We start from the raw sequence: 20665 nt of genomic DNA on the forward strand, positions 1-20665 counted from the left end.
ATCTAGAAACCATCGTACCTTACAAATGTCAATGCAAAAGTCTTAAAATATTAGCAAGTAGAATCTATCAACGTGCTGAAAAATAAGATATTACCAGATGGAGCCTGTTGCAGAAGTAAAATGGTGAGTTAATACTAGAAAATCTGCTCACATAACACATCAAAGGAATAGATTTAAGGAGAAACCCCTTGTAAATGTCTGTTAGCTCAGAAAAGGCATTTGCCAAATTCACCAGTTGTTCTTGATTTCTAAAAAAAATGCTTGATGAAATAAGAATGATGGATACAAAAAAAAAAAAGATGGATGCTTTCTTAATACAGCAACATACGTAACATTATAGTCATACAAATACCCAAGAGTCTGCTCCATACTTAATGCAGAAGCTCTGGAATTATTCCCTTAAAGTCAGAAACAAGCCAGGGACCCCAACACCACCACTGCTCTTCAACATTGGACGAGATACTGGCAAATGGTGCAATTAGACAAGAGGAAGCAATCAGAGGCCTAAAAACTATCACTCTTTTGGAAATTAGATGAGTGATAAAGCACTCATTTTATTTTATTAAAGAGTTGATTTATTTATTCATGAGAGACACAGAGAGAGGCAGAGACACAGGCAGAGGGAGAAGCAGGCTCCATGCAGGGAACCTGATGTGGGACTCGATCCCAGGATCCTGGGATCACGCCCTGGGCCAGAGGCAGACGCTCAACCACTGAGCCACCCAGGGGTCCCTAAAGCACCCATATTAGATAAGCACAAGTAATAAGAGAATTTAGCGGGTTACTTATAATATTAAAATTAATCTGCATTAATTCATTAGTACCCTTCGTATATGTCTACAGTGATCGACAGCTAATGCGCATGTGTGCACACATATCATATAAAACATATGGGGGAGAGGACCCTACAATAGCAACAACAAAAGAGGAAATAATGGGGCACACGTATAACAAGTAACATGTAAAACATATATGGGGAGAACCTTCAAAGACCCAAAAGTTGACTTGCCTGGATGAAAACACAAACCATGCTCTCGCTGGGAGGGCTTAAAGTTGCGTGTGGGCAACTCTCCCTAAGCTGATTTCTAAGTTTAATGTGATCCTTAAAATAATAAATATCGGGATCCCTGGGTGGCGCAGCGGTTTGGTGCCTGCCTTTGGCCCAGGGTGCGATCCTGGAGACCCGGGATCGAGTCCCACGTCGGGCTCCTAGTGCATGGAGCCTGCTTCTCCCTCTGCCTGTGTTCCTGCCTCTCTCTCTCTCTGTGACTATCATAAAAAAAAAAATAAAACAAAAAATAAATATCAACAGGGTGATTTTTTTCTGTCACTAGAAAGGCTCATTTCAACCACGGAGTTAGAAAAACACAAGAAAGGGTCGCCAGGGAAGTTCTGTCAAGGATGAGTAACGAGCACAGTCCACGAGGCGGTCAAGCTCTCGCGAATGCGTGACCGCGGGCCGGAGGGCACGGACGGCGCATGGATCAGCAGAACCACTGTCCGCGCTGAGGAGCAGCTCAAATACGGGGGGAATTTAGTGTGTGCTCAAGACAGAAGTTCAAATCAAATGTGAACATGGACTGAAGAGCCCAGGACCGAGAGGCATCGAATGAAGAAGTAGAAATTGTATTTCTGTTATTTTCACAACTGCTTTCAGGAGTAGGGCCAAGTGAGTTCAACGGGTCAACAGGACAAGACATTTCTGCGCATTTGTCACCACCGCCGCCTCGGCTGATTTTGTGAATCTGTGTAGCCGAGCGCGTCCGATTCAGCAGAGCGACTAACCAAATGCTATCGAGTAGTGCTTACGTGGGCTTGGGGCTTCAGAGGCGCGCATCCCATTCAATCCCACTGCTTGGATCTATGCGCCAGACGGAATCAATACTAATCTCATAGGGCTTTGGTGAGGCTTATCAGATATTTGAAAAAGAGTCAACACAAAGTCAGGCATTTAGCAAATTTTGTTAGGACAACTAAGTACTCAACCGGAAGAAGATCCAGTTTAAATCCACACCTCACTCTCCACCCCAGGATACAGTCCAGGGAGATCAAACATTTGCACGTAGAAAATGAGCCATGAAATTGTTAGCAGAAAACACAGTGAATTCCTCCAACCCCACAGTGGGGAAGGCCTTCCTACTATGTATCAAAATCCAAAGACCAAAGAATAAAAGACTGAAAGTCTGACTGTAAAAATAAAAACATATGCCTGGAAAAAAAAAACCATAAAGTCAAAAGATAAAGAAGCAGAAGGAAAAAAAGGAATATATATCACAAAGGATGAATTTTCCTAATAAATTACATGTAAAGAGCTCCTGGAAATCAAGAAGAAAACAACCAACCCAGTGAAAATAGATAAAGGCATGAACTCCACTCCCCTCCCCCTTCAACTTCAGATCAGATGCCAATCACAACCCGCAGGTCCTGGGGACCCATCCGTCACTTCTGACCACTGGCCACAAATCAGGGTTCCCACGACCCCCCCCTCGAGGCCGACTCATTCTCTAGAGGGGCTCACAGATCTCAAGGAAGCTCATCTCCGGGTTCGCTGTATCATAAAGGATGTGATGAAGGGAGCCGATGAACGGCCACACGGCAGGGTGGGGAGGGGGTCCCAAGCGCAGGAGCATCTGTCCCACAGAGCTGGGGGACGTCACCCTCTTCACGTGCACGTGTGACCCACCCGGCAGCTCCCCGGACCCTGCACTATTGGGATTCTCGGGGGCTTCCTCCTGGGTCCTGAGATGCCTCAACGGAGGTGACTCTCTTGCCAGCCCCTCTCCCTCCCTGGAGGGGGGTTGGGGGTGGGGCCTGAAATTTCTTTGTGGGTTCAGCCCCCACCCAGGAGCCCCCCAGGAGCCCACCTGCATCACCATTAGGACTCTGGTCACTTAGGAAGTGAAGAGGGCTTGGGAGCGCAGGGCCAGGCCCAGGGGTGGGGGGGTGGGGTCAGAGCCCAGGAGGTGGGGACAACTGGGATCCCACACTCATCACATCAGCAGCAGGTAGATTCGACAGGTCACCCCGCGGCGATATGGTGGGCAACAGGCCGGCGGCGCCACAGGTGGACGGGCCAGCAGCCGTGGGTGGGGACTGGCCGAGTCCATCCGGCTGCGATGGCCACACTGCAGCCCCGGAGCAGTCCTGGGGCCGGCTAGGGGGAGGGGGACGCCGAGGACAGGCGGGGGGACGCGGGGACCGCTCCCTGTGCGCTGGGCTGGACGGTGAGTGTATTAGCTACTCGGAGAAATTCAAGGACTGCTTAGCCGCCCACCGTTGGAGAGCCCTCCTGGGAAGGGGGGGACCGTTCTCGGAACCTCAGCAGGGGCGTCCTAACTAAATAAAACCGGTTTGAGGTTCTTTATGATAAACAGGTGCTTTGAGGATTTCTTTGAAATCGGGCAGGCCTTCCCCTTGAGGGGGGGCCCCCCGTGTCCTGGGGGGGGAGGCCTGATGCACGGAACCGTGGCAATGGCTGCAAGCTGACTTCCCTCAGGCAACCGTCCCTTGCACCCCTCGCAGGTCCTGGGCCCATGGGAGCCCCGGGCTCCCCGGCTAGCCAGTGCGCTCAGGCCTCAGTTCTCCCCTGCAGGTCCAGCCCCGCGGCTCTGGGCTCTCCCCCGTATCATTCTCCTTTTAGGATTTGTGCTGCTGCAGGGAGCACCGGGCGCGTGAAGCTCCTTGGGCGCTCGGTGTGCGTTGGAGGGTTGGGGAAGAGTGGCACCCCTGGGAGCCGAGGTGCCCGGACGTCGCGTGTTCCAGAGACACAAGTAGAGGCCCCGCCACCGCCCTGTCTGTCCACGGCCTCCACATTCCCAGCCACCTGCCAGCCTGGTCAGGTGAGGTGCAGGCGGCCGTCTCCTGGGCCTGACGATGGCCGTGACTTTGTCAAGCTGCTGAGCCAGGTCGGTACGGACTCTCGTCACCCAAGGACACTACCCCCTCCTCGGTTAGGCCACTGTTCGCAGGGTGTCCTGCTTTTCGTCAAAGACCCCTGGGGGGAGGGAGGACCCACCCACCCAGGTGGCCTGGTCTGGAGGGAAGGGCAGGGAAGGGCAGGGAGGGCAGGGAGGGCAGGGAAGGGCAGGGAAGGGCAGGGAAGGGCAGGGAGGGCAGGGAAGGGCAGGGAAGGGCAGGGGAGGGCAGGGAAGGGCAGGGAGGGCAGGGAAGGGCAGGGAAGGGCAGGGAGGGCAGGGAAGGGCAGGGAGGGCAGGGAAGGGCAGGGAAGGGCAGGGAGGGCAGGGAAGGGCAGGGAAGGGCAGGGGAGGGCAGGGAGGGCAGGGAAGGGCAGGGAGGGCAGGGAAGGGCAGGGAAGGGCAGGGAAGGGCAGGGAAGGGCAGGGGAGGGCAGGGAGGGCAGGGAAGGGCAGGGAGGGCAGGGAGGGCAGGGAAGGGCAGGGAAGGGCAGGGGAGGGCAGGGAAGGGCAGGGAAGGGCAGGGAGGGCAGGGAAGGGCAGGGAGGGCAGGGAAGGGCAGGGAAGGGCAGGGAAGGGCAGGGAGGGCAGGGAAGGGCAGGGAGGGCAGGGAGGGCAGGGGAGGGCAGGGAGGGCAGGGAGGGCAGGGAAGGGCAGGGAAGGGCAGGGAGGGCAGGGAGGGCAGGGAAGGGCAGGGAGGGCAGGGGAGGGCAGGGGAGGGCAGGGAAGGGCAGGGAGGGCAGGGAGGGCAGGGAGGGCAGGGAGGGCAGGGAAGGGCAGGGAAGGGCAGGGAGGGCAGGGAAGGGCAGGGAGGGCAGGGAGGGCAGGGAAGGGCAGGGAAGGGCAGGGAGGGCAGGGAAGGGCAGGGAGGGCAGGGAGGGCAGGGAGGGCAGGGAGCTCTCCCTGCGTGGTCACAGCGGGGGCCTGCGGGAGAAGGCCGACCCCGACACGGCCGCTGGGTTAGCAGGGGAGCGCGCAGAGGCACCTCCTCCCGACCGAGCTCTCCGCCCTGGGTCCGTCCCCCAACACCCACTCTGCGCGTGCCTCTCAGGGTCACAAGAGCCAAATGCTGCAGTCTGGGCCGCGGCTGGCACGAGCCGGAGCCAGCTGGAGGGCAGAAGGCGGGAAGTGCATCTGCGGGGGGTTCGGATGCTCGTCTGTGCATTTGAGCAGAGATGGGCCGAACAGCAGTCACGGCCTTCGCAGCCACAGGACCAGTCCCGAAGCCGAGGGACAGGTGCAGAGCCTGGGCCATACCAGGCACCCACGACGCAAGTAAAACCTGTGACAAAGCTTGGGTGGTGGCACCTGCCCCCTCGAGGGTGGGGGAGACTTGAAGGAGAAGCTGATTCCAGGGCTCGCTGGGCCCTTCCAGAGAGATCTTGGGGATCGATCCTCCCAGCGCCGCCGAGGATCTGGCTGGAGCCATGGTCATGCATTTTTAAGTGGCCATTAGTCGGGGCCAACTTCTAAATGGGTGGCGTGGCCTCGGAGGCTCCGGCGGGGTGGCGGGAAGGCCCCGGGCTGGCTGCGGGATGTGGTTACACCTCCACCCAGGACGGCCTCTGGGCCGGGTCCCCATGCGCCCGCCAAGAACAGGACACTCTGCTGTCCTCACTGTGATACATCCTGTCCCCAGATGACTTCTCGGGCAGGGCTGGTAACACTAGCATTAGCGTCTCCGTGAGCGGCGCTCTGGGCCTGGCGCCTGGTTGGGCTCCGAAAAGGGACTGGACCTCGGTCCCTGAACTAACCGACCTCACTCCCTGTGCACCTGTGAATCTTCATTCTGCATTTTTAGAGTAAATGACCCAATCGATGGCGTAGTCTTGGGGTCTTCACGTCCCCCTTATTTGAACAGAATTTTAATTCCCAGGTGTTTCTCTGATGTGAGTGAAGGTGGTTTCAGCCAGCGAAGGGTTTCAGGCCGGACCCGACAGGCATGCCCTCGGCCGTCACCGGGCCTTCTGGCCGCCTACAGCAGCTGTGCTGAAATCAGGCCCAGGATCTGACTGTATGAGACTCCCTCGCGGTCTGCCCACATCTAGGGGGTTCCAGGACATGAGAATTCCAGGGCCGACACGGAGACGGCCTCAGGAAAACTGGACTGGTTGTTCACTTTAATCAAAAGGAAGCAGAACTGCAATGGGCTCGTCTCCTGTGCTAAGGTCAAGACCCGGAGAGGAACAAAATGGGACCCTGAGACTCAGGGTGGCCGTGAGGTTTACTAGACAAGCCTGAGAATCTCGAACTCCAAATCCCCCTGACCTGTGGGCGAGCAGCAGCTGCCTCCGACTCCCCCACAAGGGAGCGCATCACCCCTGGCCTGGAGAGCCACAGAGTCCCCACCTACTGTCGGAGGAGAGTCAGGGCGCAGGGCCCTGGGATCCTGAGTGATGTCACGCCTTCTGCATCCCGTAGCTTAACCCTATTTGAAAGCAGCGCCTGGCGTGCTCCTGGCTCCTAGTAGCCGCCGGGGGCCTGAGCGTGGAGCAGCATTGAGATTGGAACTGCCCCTCCCAAGCGAGGCGCTAGCAAGCGCCCTGGGCTGCAGGGGCGGGCAGGTGCCTCAGCAGTGTGCCAGGTGAGGGCAGCGAGCGTGAACAGGCCAGAGGGGCACAGATGGTGGTCCAGACCCTTCCATCACCTGGGCTGCCCCGACACCTGCCTCCCAGCACATGCCGTGGCCTCCTGGGCCATTCCCTGCCACTGCTAACAGAAGGAGCATCACAGGTCTGACTCACGAGAGGCTCCACTTGATACTAGGTGCAGACCACAGGGGTGCCGGCTGTACCCCGGCCCGACCCGGTGTGTCCCAGAGGCCCACGGGGAGAGGAGACCCTCCCGTGTGCAGGGCTGGAGGGGACACTGCCACTCACTACACAGGGGGAGAAGCCGTGTGGATGGGTTGGCTGCTGGTCACGGGCCCGGAAGCGGCAAAATTGGAGGACCAGAGTCAAGAAGGTCTGGGGAAAGGTGTCGGCAGGAGGCCTTTGGCCTGAGGGGGTAGCACAAAGTCTGGGGGCCTTTGTGTCCTGTCAGTGCGCACCAGAGAGAGGACACATGGCAGAGAACCACCACGTGGACACACGGCTCCTCCGGCAGGTGCCAGCCTTCGTCATGCTCCGGCCAGGCCAGCGTCGGCGTGATGGGCTCGCGGACTGAGCGGCCGAGAGGCCGCAGTGCAGGGTCACAGGCTGCGTGGGCCAGCAGCATGGGCACCCTCTTGCAGAGGGTGACGTGCCCAAGTGTCCCATCTGCCAGGGGAAGCCAGTGATGTCAAGCCTTGGAGAAGGGTCTTCATCTCAAGGAGTTGAACCCGCCACTGGGGTTCCGACTGATGACAGGAGATGCCATCCACGCTGGAGGGCAGCGGGTCCTCGGTACCTGGTCCTCGTTACCTGCCCTGGGACCGCGTGGTCGGTATTCAAGGCCTCGCCTGGTGCCAGACTTACCACCACGGGACCTCACAAACCATAGCCTCAGGTCAAGGGGCTCAGTTTATAACAAAAGACTTGTGACCGCAGAAATCACTGGTTCTTCTGTCACATCACGTGACCCGGGGCAGCCAACCTCGTGAAACTGCCTCATCAGGGCTCAGCAGAGGCACCCACCCTGTGGGCTTGGGGTGTTAAATTCCAGGGGAGTCAGCCAGTAGCTGAATACTCGGCCTGGGAAGCCAGAGGTAGGCATAGGACCGGCTCCTCCACCACTGACCCCAGAGACACTAGCAGAAGGGCACTTCTCATCCCTGCAACGTTACATCCTGTTGGATTAGAGGTGCTGGTTTGGGAGGAATGTGGGGGATGCCTCCCTGGAGTTGCATAAATTACCCAGAAATAAAGCAAAGGCCACTCCTGGCCACTGTGAGTCCTTTAGGCCAATAGCTTGGTAATCAAAGAAAGGAGTCGCTTGGCTAAAGAGGTCATTGTCCTGATTGCACTGGTACACGTGAGCAGGGAGTATTTTTAGAACGCAGGGGATTTTCTGGGGCATCTCTTCCTTAGACATTCAGTGGTAACAGGATGCTTAAAATGTTGCAAATATTAAGAGAAAGAACCAAAATCAGGGCAAGGAACATGATACTCTATGAAAAGAACTGGTATGTTTTTTAAAAAATCCTAGTGATGGGGCACCTGGTGGCTCCATCGGTGAAGCATCTGCCTTCAGCTTGGGTCATGACTCCAGGGTCCTGAGGTCAAGTCCCACATCCACATCCAGCTCCCTGCTCAGTCTGCTCCTCCCTCTGCCCTTCACCCCCCTCCCCTCGCTCATGATATCTCTCTCTCTCAAATAAATAGACAAAATCTTTAAAAAATTAAAAATCCTAGTGATGATCATGTAAAAATTCAGGTTGTTAGTGGACTATTTAAAGGGAAGGTTAGGGCAGCCCCTGTGGTGTAGCGGTTTAGTGCCGCCTGCAGCCCAGGGCGTGATCCTGGGGTCCCGGGATCAAGTCCCACATCAGGCTCCCTGCATGGAGCCTGCTTCTCCCTCTGCCTGTGTCTCTGCCTCTCTCTCTCTCTCTCTCTCTCTCTCTCTCTCTCTCTGTATGTCTCACATGAATAAATAAATAAAATCTTAAAAAAAAATAAGGGGAAAGTTAGATGCAGCTGCTAAGAGAATTTCTCAACTAGAAGATAGACAAGAAACGACCCAGAATTAGCCAGAACGCAACACAGAGAGACAACAAGATGGGACACAGGAAAGAAGGTCAGAAATCCAGGGACAGAAGAGCAGTTATTGGAGTTCCAGGACGAAAATCAGAGGGAATGGGGCAGAGGCGGTGTGTAAAGACATAGTGGCCGGAGAATTTCTAGAATTGAAGAAAGACTGTCCTGAGATTCAGGAAGCAAATCAAATTTCAGATGAAAAGAAATGCACGCTTAGACACACCGTAGTTCAGCTGAGGCCACCAAAGGGAGAGTTTCAAACCAGATGGAGAGAAAGGACACAGTGTCACCTGGGGGATTAGACGGTCAGCAGACTTCTCAGCAAGAAGAGTGGAAAGCGTCAAAAGTATGGAAAGAAAGGAACGACAGCCTACAGCTAATTATTCCCACAGCCACACTCCCACTACAAAACCAGAGCAAGAGAAAGAATTTCCGGGAAACCCAAGGCTGAGAGACTCTACCCCCAGGGAATCCCACCAAAGGCACTTCAAACAGTTTGTTTCAAGAGAGAGAATGATCCCAGAGGGAGTTTCTAATGGCTGATGGGGACAGAAGCTGCAAACATGGGTAAGTCTAAGCAACCACAAACTGTATGTGAAAATAAAAGTAACAGTTACTGTAGGTGTAAAAAAATGAGAATGAGCTAGAGATGCTGAGAAGTGTGACAGGTCACACGGTGGGGCTGATGCCAGCCCCACTGAGCACTAGCAGCGGCCGGAAGAAGACTGAGTCGTGGTTAACTTCAGGACTCATGATGTTAGCACAGCATTTTAAGAAGACCCACTCACTGAAGGAATAAATATAACCAGCAGAGGAGGAAAGGCGGGGAAGAAAAGTTGACCAAGGAGGCGGAAAACAAACAGAAAACACTAACATGCTGGAAATAGGGGCACCTGGGGGGCTCAGTGGTTGAGTGTCTGCCTTTGGCTCCGGTCATGAACCCAAGGTCCTGGGATCGAGTCCTACATTGGGCTCCCTGCATGGAGCCTGCTTCTCCCACTGCCTGTGTCTCTGCCTCTCTCTGGGTCTCATGAATAAATAAATAAAATCTTAAAAAAAAAGACGCTGAAAATAAATCTACTAATAAAAATGAATGTAATTGATCTAAGCTCACTGGAGAAAATAGAGATATTTATTTTCTTATAGGATTAAAACCAAAATTGACCAGGATATATTGTTTATGGGAGGCAGAAAGGATAAACCCAAAACGCAAGGCTACAAATGGGTTAGAAGGAAGTATGAGTTGTGTATGAGGCAATAAATAAGTATTGTGTCACTATGCTAACGTCACATTCGATTTATTTATTTCTTTAAAGATTTTATTTATTTATTTGGGAGAGAGAGAGAGCACGAGCAGGGGGACGGGCAGCGGGAGAGGGAGAAGGAGAAGCAGGCTCTGCGCAGAGTGCGGAGCCCAACACAGGGCTCGATCCCAGGGCCCGAGATCACGGCCTGAGCCCAAGGCGGATGCTTCACCGACGGAGCCACCCAGGCACCCCCGTCATTGACTTCGATTTACAGCAAAAAAGCAAAAGGAAAAGTTCAGTTCACCAAGAAAACAGAACAGCTGGGAATTCGTATGGCCTGAGCATCGTGCGGCAGAAATGGGGAGCACTTCAAGGGGAAGGGCCAGCCCGTGACCCCTGGGCAGGAGATCGCTCCGCCCCACTCAGGGGTGGGTAAAGCCCACCCGGCAAAGCAAGGCGACAGTGGCTTGCAAGAACGCAGCAGCGCGCTGGGTCTGAGGGACACGCGTGTAGAACTGCGCAGCCCGGGCCGCAGCCGGTCCTCAGGGACGAGGGACAGAGGGATGGGACCCCGTAACCGCCTGGAGACCTCGCGCTTTCTTGGGAGACGGGGGCACCGGCGGATGGGGGCGTCAGCAGACAGGCCGGGAGGGAGCAATGCTGGACGCCTCCGTCCTCCCGGTGAGCGCAGCCCCACAGTTCCAGGGAAGATCCCAACGGGTTCTCTTGTGTTTTTTTTTTTTTTATTTTTAAAAAATATTTTATTTATTTATTCATGAGACACACAGAGAGAGAGAGAGGGAGAAGCTGCTGCCTGGGCGTTTTACAGGGTGATGACCCGCTCCCCGTGGCGTCCGGAGCTTGGGTAGGTAGGGACTGCGGTTAGGGTGCCTGCCCTCGGCTCCTGCTTTGCTTTTCCCCGGGGGGCTTTTTGATTATTATTATTTTTTTTAAAGATTTTATTCATTTATTCATGAGAGACACAGAGAGAGGCAGAGACACAGGCAGAGGGAGAAGCAGGCTCCATGCAGGGATCCCGACAGAGGACTCGTCCGGGGTCTCCAGGATCAGGCCCCGGGGTTAAGGCGGCGCTAAACCACTGAGCCCCCCGGGCTGCCCCGGGGATGTTTTAAAATGACCCCTCGGGGGCGCCTGGTGGCTTAGGCGGTTGGTTGTGTGACTCTTGGTTTAGGCTCAGGTCCTGATCCCTGAGTCCTGGGATTGGACCCACACTCCGCGGGGAGTCTGCTCCTCCCTCTGCCCCTCCTCTTTCTCTAAAACTCCAAAATAGGGGATCCACGATCCCTCAGGGGTTTAGCGCCACCTTCGGCCCGGGGCGTGATCCTAAAGTCCCAGGATCCAGTCTCACATCGGGCTCCCTGCATGGAGCCTGCTTCTCCCTCTCTCTCTCATGAATAGATAAATAAAATCTTTTTTAAAAATGAAAAAACTCTAAAATAAAAAAATAGAGCTTAAAAATAAAATAAAATGACCCCTCAGAGTTGAGGCCCTGAAAAGTCAGTGACCCCCGCCCCCGCCCCAGCCGCCTGACACGTCTCCTGCCCGCTTGCGGCGGGGACGGAGGGTGGCCCTTCCCTGGGTCATCGAGCACCTGCGACAGGGATCTGGGGATCTGTAAGAAACTCGTGACTCCACTTCCTTCGCGGGGCTGTACTGAAACCGCTGGTCAGGACGGCGGCCGGTGGCTCTCAATCCCCGGGGCTGCTGAGCGAGCCACCTGGCGACCCAGTCGGGGCCCGTGGCCCTCGTTCAGCAGGTCATGATTCAACATGCCAGCTCCAGCTGCACAACACGCCTTGCGATTCTAAATCCTTCTCTGCGCATTGAGACACCCACCTTCACTGCTGGGGACGTCCCTTCGAGGACCCGGGAGCCGCTCTGTCGCAGACACTGGGGGCTCCCGATCTCCCCCGGGAGGTCAGGGCTCGACCCTAGGGGCGCCCTGCTCTGAGCACACCACTGCGTCTGTCCTATGGGAACGGGAGCTTCTCCCCTGGGTGGGTGCTGGGTGGCAAGCCCAGGTGGCCGGGTCCCATGGCCCCCACCCCAGCCACCCCACCCTCTGCGCCCTCCCTCTGCTCACCCGGCCCTGCAGAGTCTCCTGCGTCTTCCCCAGGGAGGCTCGGATCACCTGGGCTCCCTGTCCCCCGGCCACTGTCCCAGCAGCTCCACCTTTGCCACCTGGGCTGGTGGCCAGCGCTGCTTCTCCCTGACAGCGGCAGGGCTGGCTGCTCCTGGCCTCCTCCATCCACAGGGGCCCCGCCTGCCCTGGCCCTCGGGGAGTCCCTTTGTCCACTCCTTCCTGCTGGGAGGGAGCCGGTAACGCAGCCTGGCTGGGGCAGGTGCGGCCTCGGCAGAGCGCTGGGCACCCAGGACCCAGGGCCCCCTTGATGGTCGACACCTGAGGTCCATCTCCCACTCCTCGCTTCCCACCACCCGAGCCCCGGGCCACCCTGGAAGAGAGGCGGCCTCCCCGCCCTGCTGTGCTCTGGGGAAGGGGTGGCCCTGCACCCTCAGACTGTTGCACGCTGCAGGGGTGGAGGCAGAGGGCGCGGCCAGTTCTGAGTGCCCGGGGCTCTCCTGGTGAGAGGAGGCCGCTAGAATCCACCCAGGCGGAGACCAAGCGAGGACCTGTCCCTGTGCAGTTGACACAGAGGAAGGAACCCTCATGCCAGGGCCCTGGAAAAGGCGTTTCTGGAAGTGTAAGCAGGGGGCCCCGGGTGGCTCAGGGGTTAGGCCTCCTACTCGGGCTCAGGCTGTGCTCAGGCCTCAGCCGGGAGTCTGCTGGTCTCTGTCCCTCACTGTTAGAGACCTGGACCAGGGAGTCATGCTTCTGACAACAGTCTTGGGGACATTACGTCCCAGGAGGCGTCCTGGGCTGCCGAGGGGCTGCGAGCCTGAAGAAGCGTGGGCTGCGAGCACCCCAGCTCTGCAGCTCCCGGGAGTCCCTGCAAATCTCTGGGCCCTGGCGAATGGGCCCCCGCCCCCACCCCACGGGCGGGGAATCCCGCCCTCCACGTGCCTCCTCGAGGGCACCTTGGATCATGCAGGGGATTTGCAGACAGGCGAGCTGGCTGTCCTCCCCCGCCCCCAGTCTCGGTGTAAGACCACTGAGCGCCTGCTTGTGTGCAAGCACACCCCGGGCCCCTGCACACCTGCTGGCTCCCAGTGCTCTGGGCCCTCGGCCAGCCCCGCCCGAGCCCTCCCGGGCCTTCCCCCCCAAATCAGCACAGAGGACAGGCGGGCACCGCGACGGCACCGGCCCTTGCTTCTCCTGGACGGGGCAACTGTCTGGCCGTGTGGCCCTACACACCCTGTTCCACAAGACACGTGCCCCTGGAGGGCGGCTTGAGGGCATTGCGGGTGCACCCGTGTGATCTCAGGGCGTCAGGCTCCACGCCAGGCAGCTGGGGGAACCCCTTCAACCACCTGCAAGGTTCTCCCTGAAAACCTCACGCCCTAACCGCCTATGTCACACATTCTGTACATTCCACGCATTTATTCTCCCCACGTCCCACGAAACCCGCTCGGGACGTCCCTCTGGGTGTGCTGGTGTGCCGTGGCTGCTGCCGCTGGAGCCTGGCCTGCGACGTCACCCACTCCCTTGGAGACACCACAGGACAACTGGATCTCTTCACTGAGTTTCTAGCCCTTGGGGAGCACTTTTGTCAAGAGGGGCTTCCCTTTCGGGAAATTCCACGGCCGTGTGGGTCACCTGGACAATTCAGCGGTCTTGGGCATTACGTGAAACATGAGGAAACATGACAAAAAGGATGGTTTCAAAGGCGTAAATTTGTGATTTCGTATCATTTCTTAATGAGATTGTTCTTTTTTTCAAGATTTTATTTATTTATTCATGAGACAGACAGAGGGAGGCAGAGACACAGGCAGGGGGGAGGCAGGCTCCCTGCGGGGAGCCCGATGCGGGACTCGATCCCAGGACCCGGGGTCACGCCCGGAGCTGAAGGCAGATGCTCACCTGTTGAGCCACCCAGGTGCCACTTAATGGGATTGTTCTTGTAGGAGCACCCCAAGCTTTCCTCTGTTTGGGGTGTGTATGTGTGTGTACATGTGTGTGTGCACACTCATGTGCGTCTGCTGACACAGGCATCTACGTGTTTATATGGGCACACACATGCATGTGCACCTACATGTACTGGTATGTGCACACTTACACACTCGTGCGCACTGGTATGCGTGTGTGTGTGCTGGTGTGTATGGCTGTGCGTGCACACACACATGCTCTTCTCATTACATCTGATGCCCAATACTGAGTCTCCCCAGCAGAGCCAGAGGTGGAGCGTGGCCAGCAGAGAAGGGGGCTCATGATGAAGCATGGCCCACCTCCCGGATACCCTGGGTGTCCGTGAGCCTCCAGGTGGGGAGCCTGAGGGTCCCTTCCACACTGTTCATCTTCACCAGTGGGTAGTCACGTTCAAACGGGACCCAGCACACAAGCAAAGCAGTGCTGCGTGCATGGGGGATAAGGGTCTGGTCCAGCCCTGCCATTCCAGGACAGCAAGTGGTACGGGGCCCTTCGGTTCCGTCTCCTGGGAACATAGCATCCTCTCGCCCCAGATCCTGCATCTGTGTGTGTGGGTGCAGGTGCACGGCCGTGTGAGGGCAGGTGCACGGGTATGTGTGTGCAGTGCACGGGTGTGAGTGTGCAGATGGACGGCGTGTGTGTGTGCGCAGGCGCATGGGTGTATGAGTGCAGGTGCACGGGTGTCTGTGCAGGCGCACATGCATGTGTAGGTGCACAGGTGTGTGCAGGTGCACAGGTGTGTGTGCAAGTGCATGGGTGTATGTATGAGTGCAGGTGCACGGGTGTGTGAGTGCAGATGCACGTGTGTGTGTGTGCAGGTGCACGGATCTGTGTGGGTGAGCAGGTGCACACGTGTGTGCAGGTGTACGGGTGTGTGGGTATGCAAGTGCATGGATATGTGCATGTGCACGAGTGTGTGTGTAGGTGCAGGAGCATGGCTGTGTGTGCGGGTGCATGCGTGCACGTGCTGGCTCATTTGTGTACTCTAAGGACTAATATTTTAATTTTTTAAGAAATCATTTATTTTAGTGCATGAGGGGGGAGAGGCAGAGGGTGAGGGAGACAGAACCCTCCAGCAGACTCCCTGCTGAGCACGGAGCCTGACCTGGGGCTTGATCCCCTGACCCTGAGACCACAACCTGAGCCAAAATCAAGAGTCAGATGCTTAACCAACGAGCCACCCAGGCCCCCCTCCGAGGACTAATATTTTAAAAAATTAGCCTAGACGTGGGACTTTCGGGAGAGCCCATCGAGCCTGGTCTCAGGCGGCCTGAGCGGAGCGTCCCCAGCGCTGCGGCCACACAGAGCAGAGCAGAAAAGCACATCACCAGGGGCTGTTCCTCCAGCACAGGTGACACCACAATTCTTTCAGCTCGATTTATTTTCACAAGACAGACAAATGAGAGCCTGGAATAGCTCTTGGTTCTGACAAGAGTTCTTTTCTTTATAAAGAAGAAAAAGTGGTCCTTGATTTTTTTCTCCACAGAATTAATTTGTTGTTACAAAAAAATAATTTCTGATATATACATGCCTACTTTGGAAAACCTTTTTGTTCTTGATGGCTTTTAAGACCCGTCTGCAGGCAGAGGGTCACTTAGCACTTTGTGCACCAGCTGATCTTGTCCTTTGCCCTTGCCAGGTGGTCACCATCCGTCCCGATTTCCCCTTCCAAAAGCATCTTACGTGAAATGGAGAAGCCTGAAAAGTGCAACCAGCAGGACAGCCTCCCAGAGAGCGGTCACCCCGGGGTGGTCCGTGCGGGTGGGTGGCCCGGGGTCCCCTGCTCCCCCGGGGAGCACCTGAGCACGCTGGACACCAGGGGACAGGAGGAGGACACGGTGGCTCTTGTTCATGCTGAGGACATTTTCTCCCTCTCTACGGCAGCAGCAATGTTAATAAACACACACGGTGCCTGCAGCATCTGACCTGGAGTGTGCCCCTGCTGAGGAGGTTCACGCACGCCCACGTACAAAGCGATGTCCACAGAGCACAGCAAACACGGCCGCGTGTCTGGGACACAGGCATTTAAAACCTAAGGTGGCTCGCCCATCCCCGCCCATCCCCACCCACCCCCACAGGCTCCCAGAGGCCAAAAATACTGCTATTCTCAACTACATAAAGCTCGTGAGTAGCAAAATTTGTAAAAATTAAGTGTATAAAAGGAAACATCCGTATAATACATTTGCACCCTGTATGTAATTCATCACTCTTTGAAACTGGCCAACGGTCAGGTAGGACAGAGCATCCGCAATAGAAAAAGAACCCCGGCGGCCGTCACACGGGTCGTGTCAGGGGTCCGCGTGGTTCTCCAAGGACAGAGACGCCCGATTACGGCTGCAGTACTTGCGGACGGTCTTTACGATTAAGAAGCCAGTGCGATTTCCCGGCGTTTGGGCAAGTCACATTTGATTGTCACAACGTACGAGTCTTACGGGTCTGAGACAATAAATACAAGCGGATCGGATGCCTTTCTGCGTTGCATCCAGTAACTCTGGTTTAATGTAACACGGCTCAGTGCATCTCAGTGTCTTGTTCACAGCTCCACTTTGTCCCTTGGCTTTTGCAACAGAAAGTTAAGAAATTGAGAAGTCTATGAGGAAAGAAAGCTCCAGGTGGGCTTGTCATTACAGAGCTTAAAAATTTTAAGCAATTCAGTGGTCTTTGAAAAGACTATGCGGGTCAGCTTCTCTGGCCACGTCCCAGGGGCCCTAAAAATGCTCTGGTCCTTTCTGGCAACGGCACGGAATCGGGCAGCGGCAGATGCTCGGGGTGTGTGGCCACCCCTCGGTGGAGCAGAACGCACTGTGACATCTTCTACCCTGAACCCATCCCTGCGGCTTTGTGCCCTGACCCTGATGGGCGAGAACGTGGGGCCTGAGTGTCTGCGTGACCCCAGTGGCCCCAGGGCCCAGGTGCTGGCAGAGGCTTGCTTTTCTGCAGGGGCTCGCTTGCTACAGGAAGGGGCAGGTGCACGGCCCGGGGGCGGGCTGCGTCCAGACAGGAGGCCCGCCGCCACGGCCCCAGGCCCGGTCACACTGCGGAGGGTCCGAGGCCGCGTCACCCCGCTGAACACCGAGCACGGCGCGCTGCGGAAAGCATGCAGGTACCGGCGAGGAACCGGAGGCATGAGTCGACACAAGGTTGAACAGTTCAGCTGAAAAATCAGCGGGCTGGAAAGGTTCTCCTGGGCTTGTCCTAGCAGGGTCTCAGCAGAGACAAGGCGACATGCAGAGCGCGACTTCCTCACCCGGATCTGACCCCCAGCGGCAGCTACGTGGGCGCGGCCGGGCTGCAGACACCTCCCGAGCTGATGGACTTCAATGCTCAGTAAGCAAACGAGGGGGAGGGGAGCTCCGCGTGCCCTGGGGTCGGGGGGGGCAGGAGGGACGGGCACGCGGAGATTCCAGATCCATCGGGCACCGCTGCGGCCTTGTGTACGACACGGTGCTGTGGACACTGCTTCATGCTGCTGCTCAGGGGGCTGGATGTTGAAGTCATCTCTTCAACTAGACTCGCCTCTGGAGGACCACGCACCGGACGTGCCGCCACCAAGCGCAGGACGGCCAGGCTCCCTTCCTGCTCTGGACTATGGCCAACGGGGACATGCTTCCTTTCCCACCTGCTCGGCCCTCCCCCAACGCCGCCTCAGCTGCGCGCAGTGGGGACGGTCGCCCACACTATACCGCAGAGTCCCCGGGTCACGCGGCTGCCACAAAGCCGCGGTGAAGCCACAGGTGCCTGAGAAGGCCCTGGAACCCCCCAACCTCACCGGGGAGTCAGACACCGGTGGTCCTCTCCTTGGCTGGTCGCAGCGGTGGTGACTGCCACCCCAGCTCCACTCGCCGTGCACGGGCCTGTGCTGACTGCAAGCTCAGAGCTCAGCCCGTGGGGTGCCCACGGGGGGTGCTCAGGGCGTGGGGCCTGAGTGCACCCCAACCACCCGACGGTCCAAGCGTCTGGCCTTTGTTTGGACGTGACTGACATCAGCAACACGTGAAGCTCAGTTGCGGGGCATAAAGAGAAAAGAAAACCACTATCCTGATTTATTCATTTTAAAAGGTAAAGGAATTCCCTCTCCCTTTTCCTCCTGAAGTGGATGAAAAGCAACTCCACCCCCTCCATAAACCAAAAAAAAAAACAAACAAAAAACAAACAAAAACAAAAACAAAAACAAAAAAACCCCAAACATTCATGGTGTAGTTTTTATTGCTCTCAAAGTCTTGGCATCAAGTGCACAAGCTCATCTGTTAGATCAGAAGGGGATCACTGAGATGGAGACCTGCGCTGGCCCGGGCGTCCGCGGCTCGCTGGGTGGCTCCGGCCGGGCTCCCCGGCGCACAGGCTTTGGGGGGACAGCACGGATCCCGGCAACGAGAGCTGGGCACCACCGGTGGGACCTACGTCTACGGCTGGTAGGGAACGCAGGTGCACAGCTGTGCCCTGCGGCGGCCACGGGATGTCCCAGAAGTTAGTGAGTGACACGCACACGGGGGGCAGAGCCCAGTGGCCGGGGGGGGGGTGCGGCGGGGAGCCCCAGGCGGTGATTCCCTGCCTGCGGGCTCTGAGCTGGGGGAGCTGCCTCGGCCCCGAGTCTCACAGGGACCGTCACCTTCACCATGCCCGTGCCCTTCCCCACAGCGACCACCGGAATCCCGCAGGGTCCCCCTTCTAAAGAGCAGGTGCTCTCTCAAGAAATCCTCCCAAAATACAGACTTAGGGCTGATGCATAGTTATTTGTCTAATTTAGCTTATCTTCTTCCCATGCCTCTTCCCTCCATTTCTTTTCCTGGAAAATTCAAGCTGCCTCTCTCTGGAATGTGGGCCCCGGGCGCCAGAGCTGACACCCCGACACCCGCGTTTCCCCCCTCGCTGAGCAGGCCGCACGGAGTGTGATGGGAGAACAGCACACGGGCAGTCTTAGGAGGAAGTCCAGCGCAGGCGGGCAAGCTGCGCCCCGGGAGCCGGGGGTCTCCCCAGGGCCCTCCTGCCACCCGCCCGGCGGCCCCAGCCCCACGCCTCCATCCACAGAACATGCAGCTCCCCCCTGGGGCTGTGGCCCAAGTCAGGATGCGGAGAGACACCCCCTGGTGGGGGGAGCTGCGGGGAGCAGTGCCCCAGGGCACCCGGGGGGACACCCGCCTGCCCCCCACCCCGGACCCCGGCGCCCGCTTGGGAAAGAGGGTGGCACAACCCGGAGAGGCTCACCACCTCCTGCCCACCGGGGAGCTGAGAGCCCTCCACGGACCAACTGTAGAAGCAAAACCTCTAGACGCCAACGAGCTCGGAGCGGACGGTCTGCAAGCACCTCCAGGAGGGAGGCCCGACGGCGGCGATCCTTTAAGGAGCATCCAAGAGCCCTGTGGGCTGCAGGGCAGCCCTCCCCTGGCACCGGGGGCAGGGCCCCGTAGAGGGCTGCCGCCTGTGGCCACGAGGAGACGGGGACAGAAGGCTTCGGGGGGCTGGGGGGGTGCCTCCACTACAGAAACACAGTACTGACACACGGGGCCAGGTGGTCGGAACGTGCGACGGGTGTGCCCGGCTGCGCTGCGGCTCCCCACGCATCGGACACTCGGCGAGGGCTCCTCACCCCAGGGACGCTCTGCGCACCCACCCCGCCGCTGGAAGTGAAGGGCCGGTGCCGGGCTGGGCGGGACAGGCGGGCGCTTGGGGGCCTGGGACGCACGTGTCCCCGTTGCCGGGAGGGCAGGGGCAAGGGCAGGAGGAGGCGAAGGGCCAGGATGAGGTCCCGAAATAACCGATAAAAACCAAAACTGGGATCTAAGTTTAAGAAGAGAAAGCATCCGAAGGCTCCCTCTGGCAGCCAGAATTCTCTGGAGATGACATCGGGGTGGGACCCGTGGCCCAGGAGTGGCCCCCCCACCCTCGCACTGTCGCCGCCCCAGTGCCCGGCCCCGCGGCTGGCTCTCGCCCCCTGCGCAGGGGTGCGGCTGGACTCCTCCTCGGGCCTCCGCCGGCTTCACTCTTGGCTCAAGGTTTACTGGTCAGTATTAGTCACCAGTTAATAAGAAAAATAGTTTCTAAGGGTCTTTTTTTTTTCGATCTGTGTGTGTTGTTCTGCTTTTAATTGAGTTAATTGGATACCACCGTCAGGTTCTGTATGTGCAATCACAGCCAGTAATTATTCCTTTTTCTTAAATTCTTGGTTTCCGTAGCTAGAGCCTTTTTCTATCTCAGTTACTCCTATTAGCCGGCGGACTCCAAAGGAAGCTTTAAAACAGGAAAAAGGAGGTTAGACCGATCGCTTCGCCGTCCAACTGGAAAAACCAACATGGGGGGTCCCGGACCTTTTGCCTCAGAGCTCCCGGGGGGACAGCAGGCCAGCCCACCCCCCCACTCCCACCGCAGGGGCGAGGTAGGCGTGGGCCTGGGGCTGCAGTGCCCTGCCAGGTGCCCAGGGACACACGGGGTGTCCATCTGATAAGGTTCCGTGAGGGACCCTGGGCGCCCAGGTCGGGTGCTGGGCTGTAATGACCACGTGCGCAGAGACCCTCAGACCACCGTGCAGACTCAGCAGCCCAGGGCCCCTCCCAAGGGCGCCCATCCAGCTTCGGCACAGCTTCGCCAGAGCAGGTGGCCGGTCAGCTTGCAGGGAGCCCGGGGACAGGGCTGCGGTCTGCACGACCCCGCGGCCTAGAGGGCAGAGGCCGCTCTCCAAAGCCAGGACTCCCGGTGGACCCGCTCCCTATGAGCCGGCCGCCTCGACGGCTCCCAGGCTCAGGCACAGTGGCAGGTGCTCAGGAGACCC

At 57.6% G+C, this 20665-nt stretch overlaps 1 protein-coding gene across 8 annotated transcripts in view; it reads right to left on the bottom strand.

The window, feature by feature from the left end:
- Nucleotides 1-15262: 15262 nt before the first annotated feature.
- Nucleotides 15263-20665, bottom strand: part of AGPAT3 (1-acylglycerol-3-phosphate O-acyltransferase 3) — a 133157-nt gene continuing 127754 nt past the window's right edge. For all 8 annotated transcript variants that reach the window (XM_072739379.1, XM_072739378.1, XM_072739380.1 and 5 more), the window contains one exon: nt 15263-20127. In XM_072739379.1, the coding sequence (XP_072595480.1) occupies nt 20039-20127 (89 nt within the window). In that variant the 3' untranslated portion in view covers nt 15263-20038. The remainder of the gene's footprint in view (nt 20128-20665) is intronic.

This window comes from Vulpes vulpes, chromosome 15 (genome assembly GCF_048418805.1).
Source record: "Vulpes vulpes isolate BD-2025 chromosome 15, VulVul3, whole genome shotgun sequence".
NCBI lineage: Eukaryota > Metazoa > Chordata > Mammalia > Carnivora > Canidae > Vulpes > Vulpes vulpes.